We start from the raw sequence: 21,704 nt of genomic DNA, 5'->3' as shown, positions 1-21,704 counted from the left end.
GTGGTATAACATTATTAAAAGAATTAACATTCCACTAGAAAATATACACTTCATGAGAAAGAAAGTAGCAGAGGAGAAATCCAGAAACCTTGCACCATCACAATTTTTATCCTATAGAAGTGAAATTTCCAGATAATTGGAGCTTATCCCAATTAATGAATTAAATGAAAAAGTTTTGAACTAATAAGTTTAAAATGTTTTAAAACCTACCACCTACTGCACAACTTGAATATATGAAAATGATTGAATTGTTCATTTTAAATTGGGAAATTGTATAGTATGTGAATTAAGCTATTATTAAAAATAAGGCTTAGGAAAAAAGTAAGCGTATGTTTGAAAAGTGAGGCTTTATTGCAGAGCTCAGAGTAGGATATGTTAAGGTTAGAACAGAGTGCTAATACGAAACAAAAATTAGAAAGAATTATGTATTATACATATTTGTATTATACAAATATCGTATATTAACGCATGTATGTGGAACCTAGAAAAATGGTACAGATGAACCGGGTTGCAGGGCAGAAGTTGAGACACAGATGTAGAGAAGAAACGTATGGACACCAATGGGGGAAAACTGCGGTGGGGTAGGGATGGTGGTGTGCTGAATTGGGCGATTGGGATTGACATGTATACAGTGATGAGTATAAAATTGATGACTGATTAAAAAAAAAAAAGTATTATGTTCCATGCAAAGTAAGAGAAATAGATTTCATTCTATATGGAAAATAGTAATAGAATCTCAGCATTGTAAGGTACATTCAGACTCTCCAATCACGCTTAAATTTGTTCTACTACATCTGCACCAAATATTTCGACGTCAATATTTGACTACTCCTGGTGCTTAACGGTTTTCTGAGGAAACCCATTATGACCCTGTGCAGCTCTGACATCAAAAAGTCTTTGATATACTTATCCAAAATCTTAATTTCTATGGATTCCATTTTCCTGTCCTATCTGTATCCCACTGAAACATAACAAGTAAATCTAACACCTGCTTCACATGAGTGTCCTGATCAAATTAAAGGTGGCTAGCACGTTTTATGTCTTCTTTCCTTCAGCCTGCATAGCCTTAATTATTTCAACTACTCACAACTCATTGAATCAAATATCTTTCCAGCTTCTTATCTTTGTCTCTTGGCAAGATTCTGGTCTACAGGAAATGCTTACAGCCTTGTTCCCTTCAAATACATCTACCCTGTGCCTTAAAAGTGATGAACTCTTAACCCATACCCTAATTACACCTTTCGAAGTGTTCATTACCCACAAGATCATGTCCTACCTCCTTAATAGAATTTATGAGACCCTCCTTGACCTAGATCACTTATCTTTTTTCATGTTATTGTGCCTTTCAGATATTTTCCCATATTTCCCAACAGCTTATAGTTTCCCACACAAACTCTACGGTTTTGCTACTGCTGTTGCAGCTTCCTGAAATACCTTTCCTCCTCTCCTCACTTTGTCTGCCTCTCTCTTCTCGTGAATAATTCCTTTATAGCCTTCTAATGTCAGCCAAACACCGTGTGCAGGAAGGTTTGCCTGAATCAATAGGTGTTGAACCAGGCATAGGCATCTTTTCTTTGCACTCCTGTAGTGTCTTTTCTGTCTTTCTACCAGGCATAAAAATCATCTGTTTATCTGCGTTCCCCCAACTAGACTCTTTATCAGTGGGCATCTTACTTTACTACTTTTTATGTGTTTCAACCCTAATACAATGTCTAGTGCATAGTGGACACTCCGCAAATATTTAGTGAATGCTACAATTAAACACCAACCATTGTTAGTCTACACCAACAATTCTTTAGAAATGCTATAGTCACGAAGAAGGTTCAGTAACAATTTGCTTCTTAAATTAGGCATGTGCTCAAGTTGAATAAAGGTGCTGAAAAGGGGTATTGTGAGAAGATGCTTTTTTGTTCAGAAAAGGACATCAGGCAATAGAGCGAATTAAGCTCATTATATCTTGTACTCCTTGGGTTTTAAATGTGCCTTAAGTTCATTTATAATTTTTGAGAGCATTTCTATGAGATAGCATGTTACATCGAACTCATAAGGCATGCATTATCATAAATCAACAACAGAAATATCAGAGGCAGATAAAAACCTTGGCTCATACTCTGATCTTATCAGTTACTAACAAATATTGACAAGTTATAAATCTCACCTATAAAGGCAAACTAGCTTTGATCTAGCGCCAAAATGATATGCAAACTGCTCCAGTTTTAGGTAACCAGTTTGTCAAAATTATAGCTTGCAATTTTGAAACACATGTCTTAACTAACTTTTCATGACGGCCTGGGGATTTAGATGTGCTGACTACTATGATGTCATCTGTTTCAGCCACTGTTTGTAAGGACTTCACCTTGATTCCCTGGCCAGAAAAATGGTGATAAACATATTGTGCATTCAGTCTTTTGATTAGCAGAGCCCTTTTCCACTTAAAAATGATCCATTTAAAATTGGTAAGACTATCTTATGATAATTTTATGGAAAACATTGATGACCTAGTTCAAATATCAGCTCTAAAACTTTCTAACTTTGTGAACTTCAGCATATGTTTTGTTACTCATATGTAAAATGGGGAGATTAATAATACTCATTTTTTAAGGTTGTTCTGGGAATTTGTTAACATATATAAATATTTAGAACAATACCTGGCATGTGGAAAGATTTCAAAATGTCCATTAATATGATGATTGAAAATATGTTTGAAAATAATTTTACATATATCACTCTATATGTCCACTGTTACATAAAGGTTTATACAAATGCAATATGTCTTTTATTCATTTTCTTGCATTTCATAGTCCAGCTGCTTCACATAAAGAAGGCAACGTCTGTTACTATCAAGAAGGTTGGCTAATACAGAAGATAAAGAGACATTATTAGCCAAGATCACTGTTTTTTGGTTTATTTTTTAAGAAAGTTGTCCTGATATTTAGAGTAATAAAACAACCATGGCCCTTTTATATGTGTTTGAGGGAAATATTTCTACAATTATCCCATTGTCAGTTAAAAATTTTCCCCTTAGTTTCCCTAACATGTTTTTTGTTTTTTTTTTTTTTTTCTGTCCATGGAAACGAAGACTCTACCTGTGTTCTGACCTCAGTTCTTTGTAGCTATTTCCAGATGCCTCTCCCACCCCCAGCTCTTCCCACAGTCACCATTAAGGAATCTTTTACTGCTTGAAAAAGTTTTAATATTCAGCAGGTTAAGGAAATCCATGGTCAGCTTTAGAATTTTAGTCTCTGCTGAGCTTTCAAGGTGTCAAGGCCCTAAAATAATACGAACAGCAGGAGTACTAAATCTTTCATTATTTCCAGTTTTCCCTTGAGCATACTGACTTTGCAATAAAGAAGCTGTCATTTATACTCTTCTTTATTGCAAGGTAGATAATAGCTACAGGAAGAAAAATAAGGAGCTGTGTCAAGTTAGCCTGACTGCCATCATGATTAATGTGTAATCATTGCACATTTGCATCTACTCTTTTTTATATACAGGTACTTCATAGATTGGAAGAGTGATGGAGACAGCTACTTTACAATAGATGCAACTGAAGGAACCATCGCTACTAGTGAATTACTAGACAGAGAAAGCACCGCGCAGTATAATTTCTCCATAATTGCGAGTAAAGTTAGTAAGTATGGCATGGACGGAATCAATGTTATACTGCAATTCTTTGGATTTCACACTCTTAAATGAGTCCCTGCTGAGGTGTTTTCATTTTTGGACTGACAGCCAAGTGGTCTCTTGGGGAAACTCAGAAACCTGCTCCTTTTGCTCATAGCATTAAGTCCAGAAAAATTGTGACAGCTGCCAATGAGCCCTGTTTGCAGGACTGCATGAATATCTAGCAGTGCATTTCATGGTGAGATCTCATCCTTTTCCACCCTGCAGGAGGAAATAACCATCACATGAAATCATCTTTTCTGAAATATTTTCTGAAATTGAAGAGAGCATTTTTAAATTCACCCCTCTTCTTTCTCTCTCCTTTCATTAAAATGTATTTTGTTATGAACATCATTGTGAAATATACAGGAGTTTTAAGTGCAATTCTTCAAGTGCAATTCTTCACTCAGAATCTATAGGATCGTTAGCAATTACTCCTTGTGTTGGTTTCTGCTTGGTCCAGAAGAGAATCCTTTAGACTGAGAGTGATTATAGATCTTATGTGTTTGGCTGGACAATTCAGGATATTATCACAACTTCCAAAGGTAACAGATGAGGGTGGGAGTGGAGACCTTGGCTAGCAACATACTTGTCTGTAACAGAAGTGCATCGTACCGGTCCTTCTGCTTGGGTTCTCTTGAAAGATTTGAGGAAATCCCTTCTGAGTATCTTTCATTCTGTTTTCCTCCTATTTTCTTTCGTGCATCTGGTACAAGTACTCTGACAGCTAATGTCACCTTTCAGTGCAGGGAGAAGCTAACCGTGAACATTTCTGTTGAGGGGTTTTGGGTCAGTCTCAACTCAGTGGGTGTAAATGAGAAACAGTTTTGTTAATCTTCAACAACTGCTTCCAAACATGCATAATCAGACACCTATTCCCGGGCCTTAATGATGCCTTTAGCTGATTTCGTTACTTTTACATTATTCTGATTATTAAAGGTAAATTTAGCATAAAAGAACATGCAGCTTCTGTCTTGTTTGTTGGACTACTTCTCTGTCATGTTAGAAGACGACTGCTCTGAGGCTGCCATACTAGAGAGGTCACGTGTTGGTGGTCAGGTGGACAATCCCAGCTCAGCTCAGCCTTCTAACCATACCTGTCAGAGCGCTGGATATGTAAGTAAAACCATCTTGCAACCTCTAGCCAGGCTGCTTGCTAGCTGAATACCACAATGTAACCTCCGTCATTACCATGTGAAATGGAATATATACTCAGCCAAATCTTGCCCAGATTCTGATGCACAAAATTGGGAGAAATACTAAAATTGTAATTATTTCAAGCAACTATATTTTTGTGGTCATTTGTTGTTGTACAACAATAGATAACTGAAGAACTCAATGACACCATAAGTTGGAACTTTGATTCCTTGGTAGTGGGGGTAAAGATTCTCCAGCTGGAGTAGAAAGGAGAGAGAGAGAAGTAAAAATGCATAAATCTCTCTTTTAAAGATTTTTTTTTTGGAAATATAGTTGATTTGCAATGTTGTGATCATTTAAGATGTACAGCAAAATGATTCAATTTTACATGTATATGTATAAATATATATTCTTTTTTTTACATTCTCTTCCATTGTAGGTTATTACAAGATGTTGAGTATAATTCCCTGTGCTATACAGTAGGTCCTTGTTGGTTATCTGTTTTATATATAGTAGCATGTATATTTTAATCCTAAACTCCTAATTTATCCCTTCACCCTCTTTCCCCTTTGGTAACCATAAGTTTGTTTTCTATGTCTGTGAGTCTATTTCTGTCTTATAAATAAGTTCATTTGTATAATTTTTTTAGATCCCACATATAAGTGATATCTCATATTTGTCTTTCTCTCTCTGACTTAGTTTACTTGATTTGATAATCTCTAGATCCATCCATGTTGCTGCAAATGGCATTATTTCACATAAATCTCTCTTATCTGCCCCCCAGAGAGTGCTCCCCTGGTTGCCACTGCTTCTAGGATTAAAATTGACTGGCTAAATGGACTGCCCAAATACTCTCTTCATGTGATTTTTGAGTTATTTGGTATTGGGGTCTCTGAGCATCCCATTTGCCCATGAACTTGATATGGGCACCCAGTGGTAGACCTTACAGCTTCTTAATTCCAGGTCCCCTTGTGTAGCAGACGGCTTTCTTGTAGACCTTACAGCTTCTTAATTCCAGGTCCCCTTGTGTAACAGACGGCTTTCTTGGGTGAATTAATAGCATGATTTCTCAACTCCAGCTTTCCGTTTTGTCCACTTGACCCTGAGGAAATTCACACATCCTGGTCATGCTGAACAGGTACATTACAGCCTGCCCCTCTACCATATGCTTTCTCTGTCATGCTGTCTCCTTTCAAATCTGCCCTCCTTGCTCTGTTAGGCTCTGAGAGCTGATCATCCAGTCAGCTGCCTGAGAAGACATTCTGTCAGGAGAACAGAACCAAATGCCAGTCTCCCAGTTCTCTTTAACTTGTTTTCCTGAAGTTTCCTTTCATGCCAGGCATCTTTCTTCTCTCCCATATCACATCCTCTTACAGTTACATACGTTATTCATCATTCTTTTCATGCTTTCAGTTATTTCAACTTTGAATGATTTCCTTCATCCATAACACTGAGGAAAGCTTAACTATAATATAGTTAGAAAATAAACTTTAGTATTCTAAGATCTTTGACAAATAGAGTACAAATGAGATGTCTAAGTTATGGGTTATAAGACCTCTATCGACTATATTATAGTCACTCTCAATGGCTTGGATATAGTAAATGATAACTGACCAGAGGTAGCCTATTCAAAAAACTTCAATTTATCAAAAATATATTTTCCACAGTAGAATATTTTTCATTAGAAAACTATCTTGTGCGACCTACCCTTTCTATTAATGCACATGAAAAACATGTGCATATTTTTAGAAGGAGGAGTATTAGGTCCAGTACCTTAACTCAAGATGAAAGTCTGCAGCTAGTTCTTCACTCACCTGTACTGTAACTCTAAAAGGTCTCTTTCTCCCCAGCGGCTACTATAGCTACCAAAACCATCATCATGGTGTGAGGGCACCCATCATAGCAGGTCTGGTACCTGCAGTCAGAGCCTGAGCTCCAACCATTTGGAAAATGGAAGAGGAGTATACATCCATACTGTGCAAGCAAGTGCCATTGTTCCTTAAAAGCTTAGATTTTTCAAACTTAGAAAACTGTATTTTGTTAATTATTAATAGAATTAGGGCACATGCTGGCTCCTCTCTGACCTGCTGGATGTAGTTTTTACCTAAATCCAAATTAGGAAACCCCACTGTGTGGATTCTCATAAGTTATGTTGGCTCTCACTTGGACATATGCAGAACTGAGACTTAGACTCATAATCCATACATACACACAATGTGAAAGGGCTGCCAAGCTAATATTTCTAAAATATCTACCTCTCGTCCATTCCACTGTCTATTCAAAGACTACTGTGTGTAATTTAGAACCCTCAAGGAAGTCTGGTGAGATGAACACTATACACCTGCATGAAAAAGAAAGAGGCTAAGTATATATCACATGGTCATTAAAGATTCTGCAATAAGAATAGATTGTTGTGGGCCTTATTTTGTTTGAGTTCACAGAGTTTGAAAGTAAACTTTATTTATATTTTAATACATAAGGCTGCTTTCAATGATCAAATTAGCCAGCCTCAGCAGGAAACTCTCATTATGGTGAATGACTGAGAAATAAATAGCCCACACTTGCCCTGCCAAGTGGAACAAAATTGTGTAAGTGTACCTTACTGCAGATTGAACTAGCATATGTTTTGGCCCTGACCCTTCTATAAAAACTCTCAGATGCAATGAAATGGTACAATGATTGAACAACTTCCAATTAATTAAAAAGCAGTCATTAATCAAAGTTGCTATAGTCCAAGGTCCAAATAGTTTTATTAGACTACTAATAATTATTTTATGCATTATTGCTTTGATGTTTTTATACTAATCTTGAGAATTAAAAAAACGCAAGCTTCCAAAAATCACTTCATTCAAATTATCAGAAACTTCCAATGGGCAAATGTTTCTAATTTTTTTTTGTTTTTTGTTTTGGTGTTATTATAACACATATCATTAGGCAAAGATAACTACATTAAAGCCTTAGAACTTTTATATAATTATAAAATAAATGGATAATACCAAAGACAATTCTTCTTTTCTTGGTCATGTTAATTATCCAGATGGCAATAGATTGTTTCTATTGTGGAAGAGTTCAAAAATCAGTGATAGACTTACTGCGTGCTATATTTGGGGAAAATGTTATGTTTAAGTATACCATTATGAGTTGGGATTAAATTGTTGAGTAATTTTTAAGGTTATTTAGCATTAGAGCTACTTTGCTTTAACTTTTTTTGCTTCAACATAATGTAAGTAGTATCATCTTCATATATACAGAAAATCAAACTGAGATTATTGTCTATAATTTAGGCTCAACATAACTTCATCTAATTTTTTATAAATTGTATAGAACATTATATACATGCAAAGTATTAATGGTTGTGGGTTAAAACTAAGACTGAAGTCTGTTCTTAAGGACAGTTTAGGAATAGAAACTGACCCCCAAAATTATTTTAGTTAGTTATAACTATGCAAATTATGCTGAATTCCAGGGACTTCAGACTTAAGTGCGCTCTCATATAGCCTCCAAGGGAAAGTTGCCAAAGGTTTATACTAACCAAACTGTGGTCATTAAGTAATGAAGGATTTAAACAAAAATAAATAGGTTTTTTGGTAGAAGTTTTTAAAGGGTTTCTTCCGCCTGTGTGCCAAATAGTTAGCCATGAAATGGTGTTCTCAGACCAAATGAGAAGAAAGTACCTAATGTTTCTATAATAATTGTAAGTGATAATATTATAAATTAGTAAACCAAACTATTATAGTAGCTTTATATACATTCACTCAATTTATTACTGTCCACATTGTAAGTGAAGAAATAGAGGCTAAGATTTATTTCCATTTGTCACACAGCAAATGATGACCAAGCTAAGACAGGAGCCCAGGACTCACACTCCAAAACACAATTTCACAGGGACACATATTCACCTCCTTATGCTTCATTTTTAAATAAGTTAATAGTAAAATTAGTCAAGGTGATTTTTACATACATAAATAGTTAAACTATTAAAAAATTTTATGTACATTTGCATTGTACATATAATTAAGCTGAAATTATTGTTAGCCTTGGCATCTATCTATCATCTATCTACCTATCTATCTATCTATCCACCTACATTTAAGCTCGTTGGACTGCTTAGCTATTAGAAATCTATAGTGGATTTGCATTTTAGAAATAAAATACAGACTCAAAGTATGAGAATAAGGAAATATGTGTGCAATATTATGTGTGTGCCAGGGTTGTAGGTAGGTAGATTGCTATCTCTATCCAATAAGTGTTAATTACTAGATAAGACTCAAGCTACAAGAGTTCCTAATGATTTTATTGTGAAGGATCCTTTTTGATAACTTCCCTGTATATGGAAAGATTCTTGCCTACCTACACTGCATGGCCTCCTCCCTGCTGGCTGCCCTTAGTGGCAATGCCTTTGCCAGTGCCAAGGACATAAAGAAGATCCTGGACCGTGTGGGCATCAAGGAGGTGGGTGACAACCTGGCTCAGCAAGGTCACCAGTGAGCTGAAAGGAAAAAACCCTGAAGACCTCAGTCACTGCTCATGGTATCAGCGATCTGGCCAGCGCGCCCACCTCCGGAGGGCAGGTCTGCAGCTCCTGCTGCTGCTTCAGCCGTGGCATCAGCAGAGAAAAAAGACAGGAAGAAGAAGGCGTTGGAGGAGTCAGATGACTCCCTGGGTTTATCTTGTTGAAGAAGAGTTCTGCTCCCCTGCAAAAGTGATAAGATGTCATTTCTGACATCAGTGGTGTCACCGATCCCCCATTCTGTTTAGTAGAAGCAAGTCACTAGACCCAGACCACACTTAAGGGCAAAGAATTACATGGAGGTAACTCATGTGGGTATCAGGGAGTGGGGGTTCTTGGGAGCCATTTCAGAAAGTTGCCTACCTGATGTGTTTCTTGGCAACTAGACGAGTCTCTCTAAAAGTGAAGAAAGTTTAGAGACCATATTACTTAACCACTAGGCCTGAAAATTTTGTGAGAAAGACAACAATCTGGTTGAATTCATAAGTATGCAACCAAAATACAAAGTGCTGTAAGAGAGAAAATAATTAAAATAATTATTTTTGAAGGCATAAGCATAGTATGTCACACAGGAATTATCATTTGAGCTGAGTCTTTAAAAGATGAAGAAGATATTGAAAAGGAGGAAAGGAGGGTATTCTAGGTTGAGGAAACATCTTAAGCAAAGGCAGAGAGGTATTAAAGCTCATGTCCAGATGAGAAATTACAAGTAAGGTGGTACAATTGGTGCCCAGAATGTGTAGGGAAGGGTAAAGAAAATGCATTCAGAAAGGGAGCATGAGATCTCCTCTCTATTCTCATCTAGAATACAGTATTGTTAGGTACAGTCACCATACTGTACAGTACATCCCTAGGACTTATTTATTTTATAATTGGAAGTCTGTACACTTTGATCACATTTACTTTTTGCACACCTCGCACCCCTGCTTCAGGCAACCATTTCAAGATCGACACAAATATCAGATCATTGTGTTGTACACCTAAATTAATATAATGTTGTATGTCAATTATATCTCCATTTTTAAGAAAGAAAGAAAAGAAAGGAAGCCTGAGGCCTTATCAAACAGAACCTTAAATACCACATGGAGAAATTACAAAGTTTTTTAAGTGGGTTTTTGAGCCCATCCTCATTTCTGCTGTTTCTACTATATGTCCCTAGCTCAACATATGTCCAAAGAGACATATATCACTTCTCCAACTTTCCCCATCTGGTGAGTCTGCAAGGTAGTTATGCAAGGGACCTGCATTCCTGTAAACCTGCACTGGCTGGGTTACATTGTATCCATCTGGGTGACCGAGGTTAACCTCATCAGGATCAAGAGACAAGGGTGAGTCTGGATTTTCTGCAGTGTTTGAGCCGTAGACATTTCTTTCTAATTTGGCCAGTCTTTTTTCAAAAGGGCACTGTAAGTCATATGCACATTTATTGAGAATAGGCATGCCGGTTGACCCTTTCTTTTTTACTACTGTTCTTCAACTTCTTAATTGTTACCTGAATCAGAATCACCTGGGACAGTATTCCTGGACCCCATTCAAGACATAACTGAATCAGAATTTCTGGGGTTATTGCCAAGAAATCTCCATTTTAAACAAGATACCTAGGTCATCTAATGGATACTGATGTTGGAACCAGTGTGCTAAATTCTCTAAATATTAGCATGGATTTGTGGAAATAAAACAGCTTAATGTTGCTATGAAGACATGTACATACTCAGAGAGTGTAGTTGACTTCTGAGGACTAAATAAAACCATTGGTTTCAATTCTGGATTGAAGCCATTATTTTTTCCTATTTTTTCTCAAATAATTGCCTTTCTCTTACACTTCATGAATACATTACGTTGCATGTATGAGACTAGGTAGTTTATCTACCATTTAATATGTCCCTTTTTTTTCCCTGAGTAACTATATGAAACTATCAATATTTTGTATTCTCAAAGAAAGGTAACTTTGATTTATACTAGTATTGGCAACATTTTACTAGTACTTGTAATACAGAAAAGTAATACATACTTTGAAGAAAGAATCACTTATAAATATTCAACCATTTCATAAAGCCTTCAGTGTGTTATATACATGGAAATAATAATCGTTAACACCACTATAGTCATGGACTTAATTTAGAAATGATACCATTTTTCTCACTATTACATGATGTGTAACTATAATAGAATCCAAGTTTGTTGTTATAGTTTATATTTTATTTTAAACTTTCAACTGCTTGTGGGAACACTACCATAATCAAACTATTTAGGAGTAGTTTAAACCAGTAAAATTGCTCTATCAAAATCAGATACAAAACAATGTCAGGCTTTTTTTTTTTTTCCTTAATTAATATCTGATTTTTCTCCAGAAATTAAAACCACTTGATGAGCTTCTCACCTAATGGTTGAAATTTGGATAAAAATTATATTTTAGATATGTACAGAAAATTTTAGTATCACATATCAAAATTGGAATTCAAAAAGAAGAAATATTTTTACATTGAAAATGTTATTTTACTGACATCATGGACTGTATTGTATTTCATCTATTTGTATAGGGATCCTCTCAGGTGTGAACTTCTTAGTATCAGGGACTTTATCTTATACCTCTTTGATGCCTATGGTTTATTATACTCTCTGGAACACATAGATATGTACATAGTTAATGAATAAATTGTGAGTAGCTTGATAAGCATCCCATCCTGCTGATTTGGGCCTTGGAGTTCCTGGTAAGTTGCTTCTTCTCAGCCTCTGTGCTCACCCGGTATACGTGGTGTATGATATAGCTGGAATGGACTGGACGCTGGAACAGGCTTAATGAAGTCCAGAGGGAAGACCTGTCAGCCCTTCTGCTAAGGCACCAGCACCCCAGGCAGTGGGCCTGTGTGCAGGGGAGCAGGATGTCGAAGACCCACGCGGCCTCTGTCTTGACCGCACCTTGTCCATGCAGATGCCACCGGCAACGCCCCGGCTGTCCTGCTCCCTCTCAAGGTCCAGGCTTTGAAGTGGGGTCAGGAGCTCCCAGGCAGGGGCTGACTTGGGCTGAGACTCCTGGGAGTAGCTGTGATCTCCATCTGCCGATGATGGGGAAAGGGACTTCCACAAACTGCCAGCAACCTCCTTGGACTTGCTAGTCAGTCCCCCCAGGCCAGGCTCCCTGTCCCAGAAGACCCCAACCCAGTCCCAACCCACAGCCACAGAGGGCAGGTAGGCGGGCTCAGAGGCCCTGTGAGTCAGGACAGGGTGACAAGTGGTTCCAAAGGGCGGTGACGCCATTCCAGGAGGCCTGGGGACTGTGGGAGCTGATAGCTGCATCAGTCTTCTTGGAAGTAGAAGCCTTGCTGGAAGTGCAGACCTGGAAGCAAGTGGGAGCTGCACCCCCAGCAACAGGCCCCTGGGGCAAAGTTCCTGCGTGGCCCCTGGCAATGAATGCTGTTCCCGGCACAACGGCGATGTGCCCCGCGGAGCCCATCGCAGCTGCAGCCCCATGGTTGGAATCCTTCTTTCCTTTTAGTATATATTTTAATATTTCTTATCACCAGGGATTAGTTATCTATTGCTGCATAACAAATTACAATGGAGTTTCTTTGGGTCAGGAATTCTTTTTTTTCTTTTTTAATAAATTTATTTATTTTATTTTTATTTATTTCTGGCTGCGTTGCGTCTTTGTTGCTGCGTGCGGGCTTTCTCTAGTTGTGGCGAGTGGGGGCTACCCTTCGTTGCGGTGCACAGGCTTCTCATTGTAGTGGCTTCTCTTGTTGCGGAGCACGGGCTCTAGGGCACGCGGGCTTCAGTAGTTGTGGCACACAGGCTCAGTAGTTGTGGCTTGCGGGCTATAGAGCACAGGCTCAGTAGTTGCGGCTCACGGGCTTAGTTGCTCCGCAGCATGTGAGATCTTCCCGGACCCAGTCTGGAACCCATGTCCCCTGCGTTGGCAGGCGGATTCTTAACTACTGCGCCACCAGGGAAGCCCTGGGTCAGGAATCCTAAAAGGATTCATCTTAATATCTGCCCCAGGAAGTCTGGAAGACTTGACAGCTGGGGGCTGGAATCTTCGGAAAGCTCTTGTACTTCAGAAACCCAAAGGCACTGAAACTTTTTGCTTTCTGCAGCTAATTAAACTCCAAGTAAGGAGTGATGCCAGTCTTCTTTTCTTATCAATGAAGCATAATATAATTGAGGTTCAGTCATGTTGTTGTAGCACGTATCACTGTTTTGTTCCTTTTCATTGTTGAAGAATTTTATTGTATGGATATGCCACGGTTTATCTATTCACCAAAAGATAGACATTTGAATTGTTCCCAGTTTGGGACTATACGCATAATATTTCCATGCACATATGCAGACAGGCTTGTTGTGGACATTCACTTCATTCTCTTGGGGAGAGACCTAGGAGTGGAGTTGTTGGCTTATAAGTTCACGTTTAAGGTTTAAAGAAAATTCCAATGTATTTTCCAAAATGACTATGCAACTTTGTATTTCTGACAGTGATCCTTTCCATCAGCAATCCATTTTATTTCTCTCAGCTATGATTTGTGAATTTCAGTGTATAAGTCCTACCTTTATTTTGCTAAATTTATTCCTAAATATTTTATTATCTTTGATTCTATTGTGAATTGAATTTTTCCCAGTTCTATGTCAGTTTCTTCTTTGCTAGTATATTAGGTATAAAATGGCCATTTTTTATATTGCTCTCTTATCCCACAGCCTTAACATACTTGATTTGATCTATAAGTGTTTTATGAATTCTTTAAGGTTTCCTACCTACAGGGTCTTGTCATTTTTTGATGAAAATATGTTTTCTTTTCCATCTTAATACTTTTTAAATTTTTATTTTTATTTGTTTGCACTGGATAAACCCTTAAGTGCAATGGTCAATATGTGGTCAGAGTAGACATTCTTGCCATGTGCTCAATATTAAAGAGAAAATATTTAGTCTTTCACCATTGAGTATGATACTGGCTATGGTTTTCTTATAGATGGACTATGTCAGGTTGAAGATGTTGCCTTCTATTCATTATTTGTTGAGAATTTTTAATAAAATCATGAGTGGATAAATTTTGTCAAATGCTAATGCTGAGTCTATTGAGATGGCTATGTGATTTTTTTGTTCTTTCTTTGTTAATATGATATATCACATTGACTATTATTAGATGTTAAACTAACCTTTCATCCATAGGATAAATGCTATTTGGTCATTATACAGTAGTTTTCTAATAAGCTTCTGGCATCAACTTGCTAATATTTTGTTAAGGAATTTTTGTACCTATTTTCATGAGTGGTATTAGTCCATGCTTTGGTTTTTTTCTGATGTTTTAAATTGACTTTTGGTATTAAGAAACAACAAATCAGCTGGTGTTTTCTCCTCTATTTTCTGAAAGGGTTTGCAAAGAATTGATACTATGTGGTCTATAAGTAGTTGATAGACTTTCTCAGTGAAGCCATGAGGGCATGACTTTTTCTTGGTGGGGAGATTTTTAATAACAGCTTAATTTTTTCCACTTGTTTTAGGTCTGTTAAGATTTTCTCTTTAATTTTGCAGTCAGTTATGACAATTTATGTCTTCCGAGGAATCTGTCCAGTTCATCTATGTTAACTAAAATTTTGACATAAATTTATAATATTATTTTATAATATGTATTTCACTTATGGTATTTCACTGCTCCTTTGTTATTGATTTTCATAATTTTGCTTTAATCTTTTTTATTTTCTTAGTTTAAGCCATACTTTAAAATACTACTAATAAGGCAGTTCTAACTCAAATTGACTCAAAAAGTTATGGGATTTGATTGAGATATCACCAAGGATAAAGAAAGAAGATCTAACAAAACATTCTTGAAGCCATGAGGGACAAAAATAGAATTAGTTATCGATAATTTTATCTGAGCCCAAAACTATTAATAAGCTAGTTATGCAATATAAGCAACATGGGTCAGTGATAATTGGAGTTTAAATGGCTTGACTACTAAGAACACAGCAATTAATTGTGTAAGATTTTAGTTATTTAATATTTACAAAGTTCATAATTGAATTTACTTTCTAAGTATTCAATGATAACTAGTTTCTAATTTGGCAAAGATTCGGATAATAATGCTCATGCCAAATCAAGTTTAAACAAATTTCATCATTGCTGTTTCAAAGATTAGATGAGTCAGAAAGGAAATAAGTCATTCCTTTTTCACATCATTTAATGAATTATAAATGAAAACATATATATATATATATATATAACTTTAATAAATATATTACTTTGGGAAAAGATCAATTCTTACTTGAGTATAGTAGTTCTCAAACAGAAATGTTACTATGTACCCAGACAGATTTACAAATATAAGGTGACATTTTTAAACATTTAACTATAAAAAGTTTTACAAATATGCAGTAGAAGAGAGAATTACATAATGAAACCCATAAACCCATCACTCATTTTTGACAGTATGAATAGCTTGTCTTTGTTGTTATTATAGTTTTTCCTCTATTCTTGTTTGGGCATTTATTTTGTAATTTCCACAGTGATGACTAGTGACATTTAAAATTCAGTATTTCTACAAATCCTACAGTGCACAGGAAAATCTCACACAACAAAATATTTGTCTTAGCTAAAATACCAAAAGCACACCTTTGAGAAACACTTTTAATAATAAGATGTTACAATACTGATCATATTTTGATAGTACTCATTGGGACAGATGTTCAAATCTATATTGCAGATTTATATTTAAAACTACCAAAAGGGAATTTTTCATGGGTAAAAATAAGCTTGAATTAATAACTTATTTATACATTATAAAATTAAATCTGTACTATAAACATAACTTAAAATAAAACTATAATCCTGAGGGAAAAAAAACCACTTTCTTCTTCATATGTCCTTGGGACTTGTAAATTATGTACCAAGTAAAATAAGAAGTAGTGGCTGATTTGTACATTGTACAGAAGTTGAATAGGTTAATATATAATAGAGTTTAAGAGCATGGACTTGAAACTAGAACACTTGGCTTCAAAACCCATCTTACCACTTTTAACTTGGAATTTTTGGAAGAGTTACATTCCCCCTCTGTTCTTCAGAGTTCCATATACAATAAGCGATAATAATGGTCTCTAAATTAGAGTTGCCTGTGAAACCTAAATGAGCTTACTTGTGAAATGTGTCTTAGAATATGGGTACATTATAAGTATTATGAAGTATTAGGCATTGATTTTGCTGTAGTTTTTGATAATTTACAGTTCGTTTAGGAGAGTGAACCTAATTTAACCAAACTGTTGATTTTATCTGTATTTCATGATATATGAATACTTAATATCAATAACAGAAGATGAGCTAGATCATCTCCATAAATTACAGTTGGTGATAAGAATAATGATAATTTACCAAAACGAATCTAACATTCTGTAGAACACTCATTTAATACAACAAACTTAAAAACTTATGAATTAGCACCTATTAATACCACGAGTTGAAGAAAGATTAAATAACTTGTGAAAACTGAACCAAACCTTTTCTACCAGATAAGATAATGCCATGTAACTAATATTAATTTTTGAAAAAATAGATATTTTTTGCATCCTTCTCCAAGATGACCAATACACCTTCTATAAACACAACCCATATTACAAAATATACCATTTCTCTTCCCTTTATGTTATCTGTGCCTGTACTGGTACACAATGTTGGATTTCACTGTGTCATATATGAATATGTGAACATTTCTTAAGCTACGGCTGACGGTGCTTTTTATTTTTTTAGATAAATTTTAGCACAGCAGAATATTGTTGGCTTGTCAGAATCAGTCATGTGGTGCGATTTGTATGTATTCTTTACAAGCATCCAGATAGAGATCTATGAGAATACTAACATTATGAATCTTCAGAGGCACTGCAGATGAAGAATCTAACACAATAACCAATCATTTAAAAAGGTCTGGTGGAATGAATATAATATTTGGATTTCCATAGTCCTGGATTTGAATATTAACTCCCCGTCCCTCTAGATGTATGACTTTGGGCAAGATCCTTCGACAATTTGGGGCACTTTATCCATCTGTAAAACTTCATTAGGTAAAATAAATAAGTTGAAAGATGTGCATTATGTTATGCCTTATTAGTCTAATTATTTCTGGTTTTCTTCAGCAAATGACAGAGAGGCCGGTAATCTATCACAGGCTGGGGCTAAAAATTGTGATGGAATTTTGGCAGAGATAATTTTTCAAACTAAACCCTGTTTATTCTTTCCTTTCTTATCACCAGCAAGTAATTTCAGGGTGCATCGTAGTTTTCCACAGTCTATCTCTTACTTCTACTTCCTTAAATTTATTTTAATTTTCGTCTATGCAAAGCAATCTCTCCTTCATTCTTGGAGTTTATCATCCTTTTTTGGAGGAATCATTTTGAGAGAGTTATTTAAATATGTAGATGATACTACCCAATAAAGTTATAGACAAAACATAGAAAATCATATGTTTTATCCAGTGAAAAATATCACTATTAGTGAAGATTGATCCTGTGAACTAACCCTGGTATGATGGCTACACTTGTGATGAAATACCAGCTAAATGTTTGACCTTAACTTTGGTGTTGATTTTCAGGGATAAATACTGGTATAGTGCACTGTTGGTGCTCTGACAGCGTGACATTGATAGCGCCAATATTCATCTTTTTTTTTATAATTAAAAAAAATTATTTTTTACTGGAGTATATTTGATTAACAATGTTGTGTTAGTTTCAGGTGTACAGCAAAGTGATTCAGTTATACATATACATGTACCTATTCTTTTTCAAATTTTTTTCCCATTTAGATTATTACAGAATATTGAGCAGAGGTCTCTGTGCTATACAGTAGGTCCTTGTTGGTTATCTGTTTTAAATATAGCAGTGTCTGCATGTAAATCCATCTTTTTATCATTTATATTTGGCACAATGCCTCAGCTTTCCATAAAGGAAAGGTCCTTTGGATTCCATATGAATGCTGATTTTTTAAAATGTTAATGCTATTTACTATAAGAGCAATAACTGATCAGATTTTGTAATCATCTTTTCTCCTTTTATGTTTTTAACAGGTAACCCATTATTAACCAGCAGAGTCAACATATTAATTAATGTCCTAGATGTCAATGAATTTCCTCCCGAAATATCTGTGCCATATGAGACAGCTGTGTGTGAAAATGCCAAACCAGGACAGGTATCTTATCAATATTGTTAATTAAGAGTGTATAAACACCCACTATATGCATGTGTTTTAGGTTATATGACCTTGCATGAATATACACACATGGATCTTATGTCTTCATAAAAGAAACCATAAAAGATAGTAAATTCTTTTGAATTAATGGTATGTTTTGGATGTGGAGTTAATACCACAGGGGATAAAGTGATGATGGCCTAGTGAATATTCTTTGTATAACTAAAAGTTCTAGGATTGCAGATTCTGCTGTTTTCCATTTGTATACTGTGGAATTTCTAAAGAACTTGTGACTCTAAATCCAGGAAGCAAGCAACTTTAGACTACATTCTTCTATAGTATTTCTTGCTTTGCTCACATGCTTTTATGAAAGGGTGCATAACAATTCTTAAGCCCTTGAAAAATGGAAAGCTTTCTCTGGTGGCCTTGAGTAGAGCATCTGGGTTATTCAAGATATCTGAATTACATTTTCTTATTACGTATTGCTCTGGAGGGAGGTTCTGGTGGGGAGAGGATATGAGGAAGGACCATATAGTTGATGAAAGTTGTCGTCAAAATCCTAGAGTTTATGTGGACCATGGTGGGTAGCTAGCTTTTTTCTACACTATTATAAATGAATGAGTGAATATATAATATGATATGATATAATATAATGTAATATAACATAATATAATATAATAGGAACCAGTCATGAGCAAATGGTAAGAGTGTGATATGAAACAAGAATATAATTAATCCAAAATTGTATACCTAGGTTCCAAAAGAAAAATACATCAGTATGCTTTGCTTTGCTGTCTATTTCAATTACCTTTAAATAGCATAACTACTCATTTAAGTAAATTTGAAGTTTTAATTCTTACTTGAAGAAATATCTCAATATTTAAAACGGTATCTTTATTGAAAAAGGTCCTTTTTTAATATCTAGTATTTGTTTCAATTTGAATGTTTTCTACTGCTTCATAGAATATTTGTCCCATAGTTCTAATCCTGTGATGTTCACTAGCCTTATAGGTATTAAATTAATATTAAATACAAGTTAAAGTAAATGTTCTCATTCACACATGCCCCATTTCAAGTGCTCAGTAGCTGTATGAGACGAGTGGCTACCATTTTTATTAGTTTAGATCTACAGTATTTCCATCAGTACAGGAATTTCTAGTGGACCGTGCTGCTTTATTACTGCTTTTGATAATTTGGGGAAAGTATTAACTTTATTACAGTATGACTTAGTCATATTTTCCCAAGTGATAAATTTGGATCGTTAATTTTGAATAGACACAGAAATAAATTTTTTTAAAGTTTTAATACTTTATCACTTTAAATGCATCCAAAATTTACATGGGGTGAACCTAGTGCCTGATTTATTGTCTGAAATAGTAGATGCTGCATAAATGTCTACATAAATAAATAACCTGAATTGGTTGTTTGCAGAGTTATAAGAGGTTTACCAAAATTCTACAACTTAGCTATTCTCCACTTTTCAGAGCCTTCTACTGCCACCCCAAAAATCCAATCCTTTATTTTTAGGTAATTTAGGAACATTAATTATTTCACAGCAATCAGAATTTTGTAATGCACTAAGTGAAAGCCTTTTGGAAATAGAACTCTATTTAATGCTTCTATGTTTTTCCAGTAAATTAAAGAGTTTAAAAAGTTGGGAATAGTAGAAGTTATTAGAGATAACTTGATTTTCTTATATTTAGACAAAGTGGTAAGGAATCTGTGTGGACATTGGAAGCTCTTTTTTTCTAATAAATACCTGTGGGGTATTCTGTGTCCTATTGGGCCACATTTCCATACAAAACATAACCCTGAAATGTCTGAAATGTAGTATATGAGCATTTCCTGCTTTTGACCCCAGCCATCCTGACCCTTGTCTAGAAACTATGCATAGGAACTATCTATCTCTTCTGGACTATAATTGAATATGCATGCATGTATATATGTACGTATGCCTTATTAGCTATGTATCTATGTGTCTATCTATATTCAAAAGAAGTAAGAGAAAAGAAAGATGATGCTATATAAATCAATAGTGATTTACATGATGAACCAATGAAGTAAGGGAGTTGTTTTACTTAGGGCAATAACTCTCAAGTGTCAATTACAGATAAGTACCAGTTTATACCAAAAATTTCATCTCCGTATGCTGTTTTAAAGGATGTTTCTCCATTGTAAAGTTATGTTCTTGATAAGTTTTGATGTTAATTTAGTAAATAATTGTGCTAGTTGATAGCAAAGGCAAAACAAAACAGAACTTCACAAATTAATCCCCACATAATTTAAAGAAATTTTATGGGTGAGATATAGTAATCTGAGCACATGTGAAGGAAAGTTGAAGTTTTACAGGGTCTGTATGGTAATTATTTGACTAAATTGCCATATTTAGCCTTCGGTGTTGAATCCATGACAATTCTAAAGGCTAAATAGATCCTGTGTGACTGATTTACACTAAAATAGGGAACTGAATTTCTCATTAGAGGACCCATTGTCAAAATACAAAGTACTAGTACCGCACTAGACACTAGAAGCCCCAGTGTATACGTTTGTGAGTTCCTGTGTGTTTCTGTGTGTGCCTATGAGCACACACAGCTATATGGGAAGGTAGATCATAGTCATAAGACTGGGTTTCAACCATGGAATAAAAACAAAAAGGGATACATAACTGACATGTTTAATGGCATCAATCTAAGAGCACAGGATGCAGGCTTTGCCCACTGGGAGCAGGATGTCATACTTGAAATCTAAGGTCTTCCTCTGGCACATTCAAACTTAGTCTAAGAGTGTGGTCACCTGAGCAGCACACTGCTTTTATCCTCTTTGGCACACACTTCCTGAAATTCTTCCTGATGCAAAACCATTGGATATGTTAATAAATACCTCAAAGCCATTCTGATTTGCTTACGTATATAGTGAATTATCAGTTTCATAGTTTGGCTCTTGGAAGTTAACCTCCAAATTCTTCAGGGCATCTCATTGAAGTATCAGAATTTTAACTACTTAGATTACACACTTATGGGAAAAATTTAGGAAAAATTTTGAAACAAGATTGGTCATACTTACTTCTTAAGAAAAAATATTCTATGAAAACACAATTTGTATCTTATCCACTGGGGGAAAAGAAACATAACAACAAAAACAGATCTACATCCTGTGTATCTCTTTCTCATCATTTTACTTAGTTATGAAAATAAAACTCATTCTCACAAACATAAAGATACTAAAATTTTGCTT

General features: G+C 35.4%; 1 protein-coding gene and 1 pseudogene across 1 annotated transcript in view; both read left to right on the top strand.

Annotated features, from left to right (window-relative positions):
* Positions 1-21,704, top strand: part of LOC118893133 (cadherin-12) — a 91,245-nt gene that overhangs the window by 60,859 nt on the left and 8,682 nt on the right. Inside the window, exons 5-6 of the mRNA XM_036848359.1 lie at positions 3,495-3,631; positions 18,349-18,470. Of these exons, the coding sequence (XP_036704254.1) occupies positions 3,495-3,631; positions 18,349-18,470 (259 nt within the window). The remainder of the gene's footprint in view (positions 1-3,494; positions 3,632-18,348; positions 18,471-21,704) is intronic.
* Positions 4,624-9,477, top strand: LOC118891924 (annotated as a pseudogene).

Source organism: Balaenoptera musculus, chromosome 3, assembly GCF_009873245.2.
Source record: "Balaenoptera musculus isolate JJ_BM4_2016_0621 chromosome 3, mBalMus1.pri.v3, whole genome shotgun sequence".
NCBI classification, from domain to species: domain Eukaryota; kingdom Metazoa; phylum Chordata; class Mammalia; order Artiodactyla; family Balaenopteridae; genus Balaenoptera; species Balaenoptera musculus.
The sequence above is the reverse complement of the archived record's forward strand: the minus strand, read 5'-3'. Positions and strand labels throughout refer to the sequence as shown.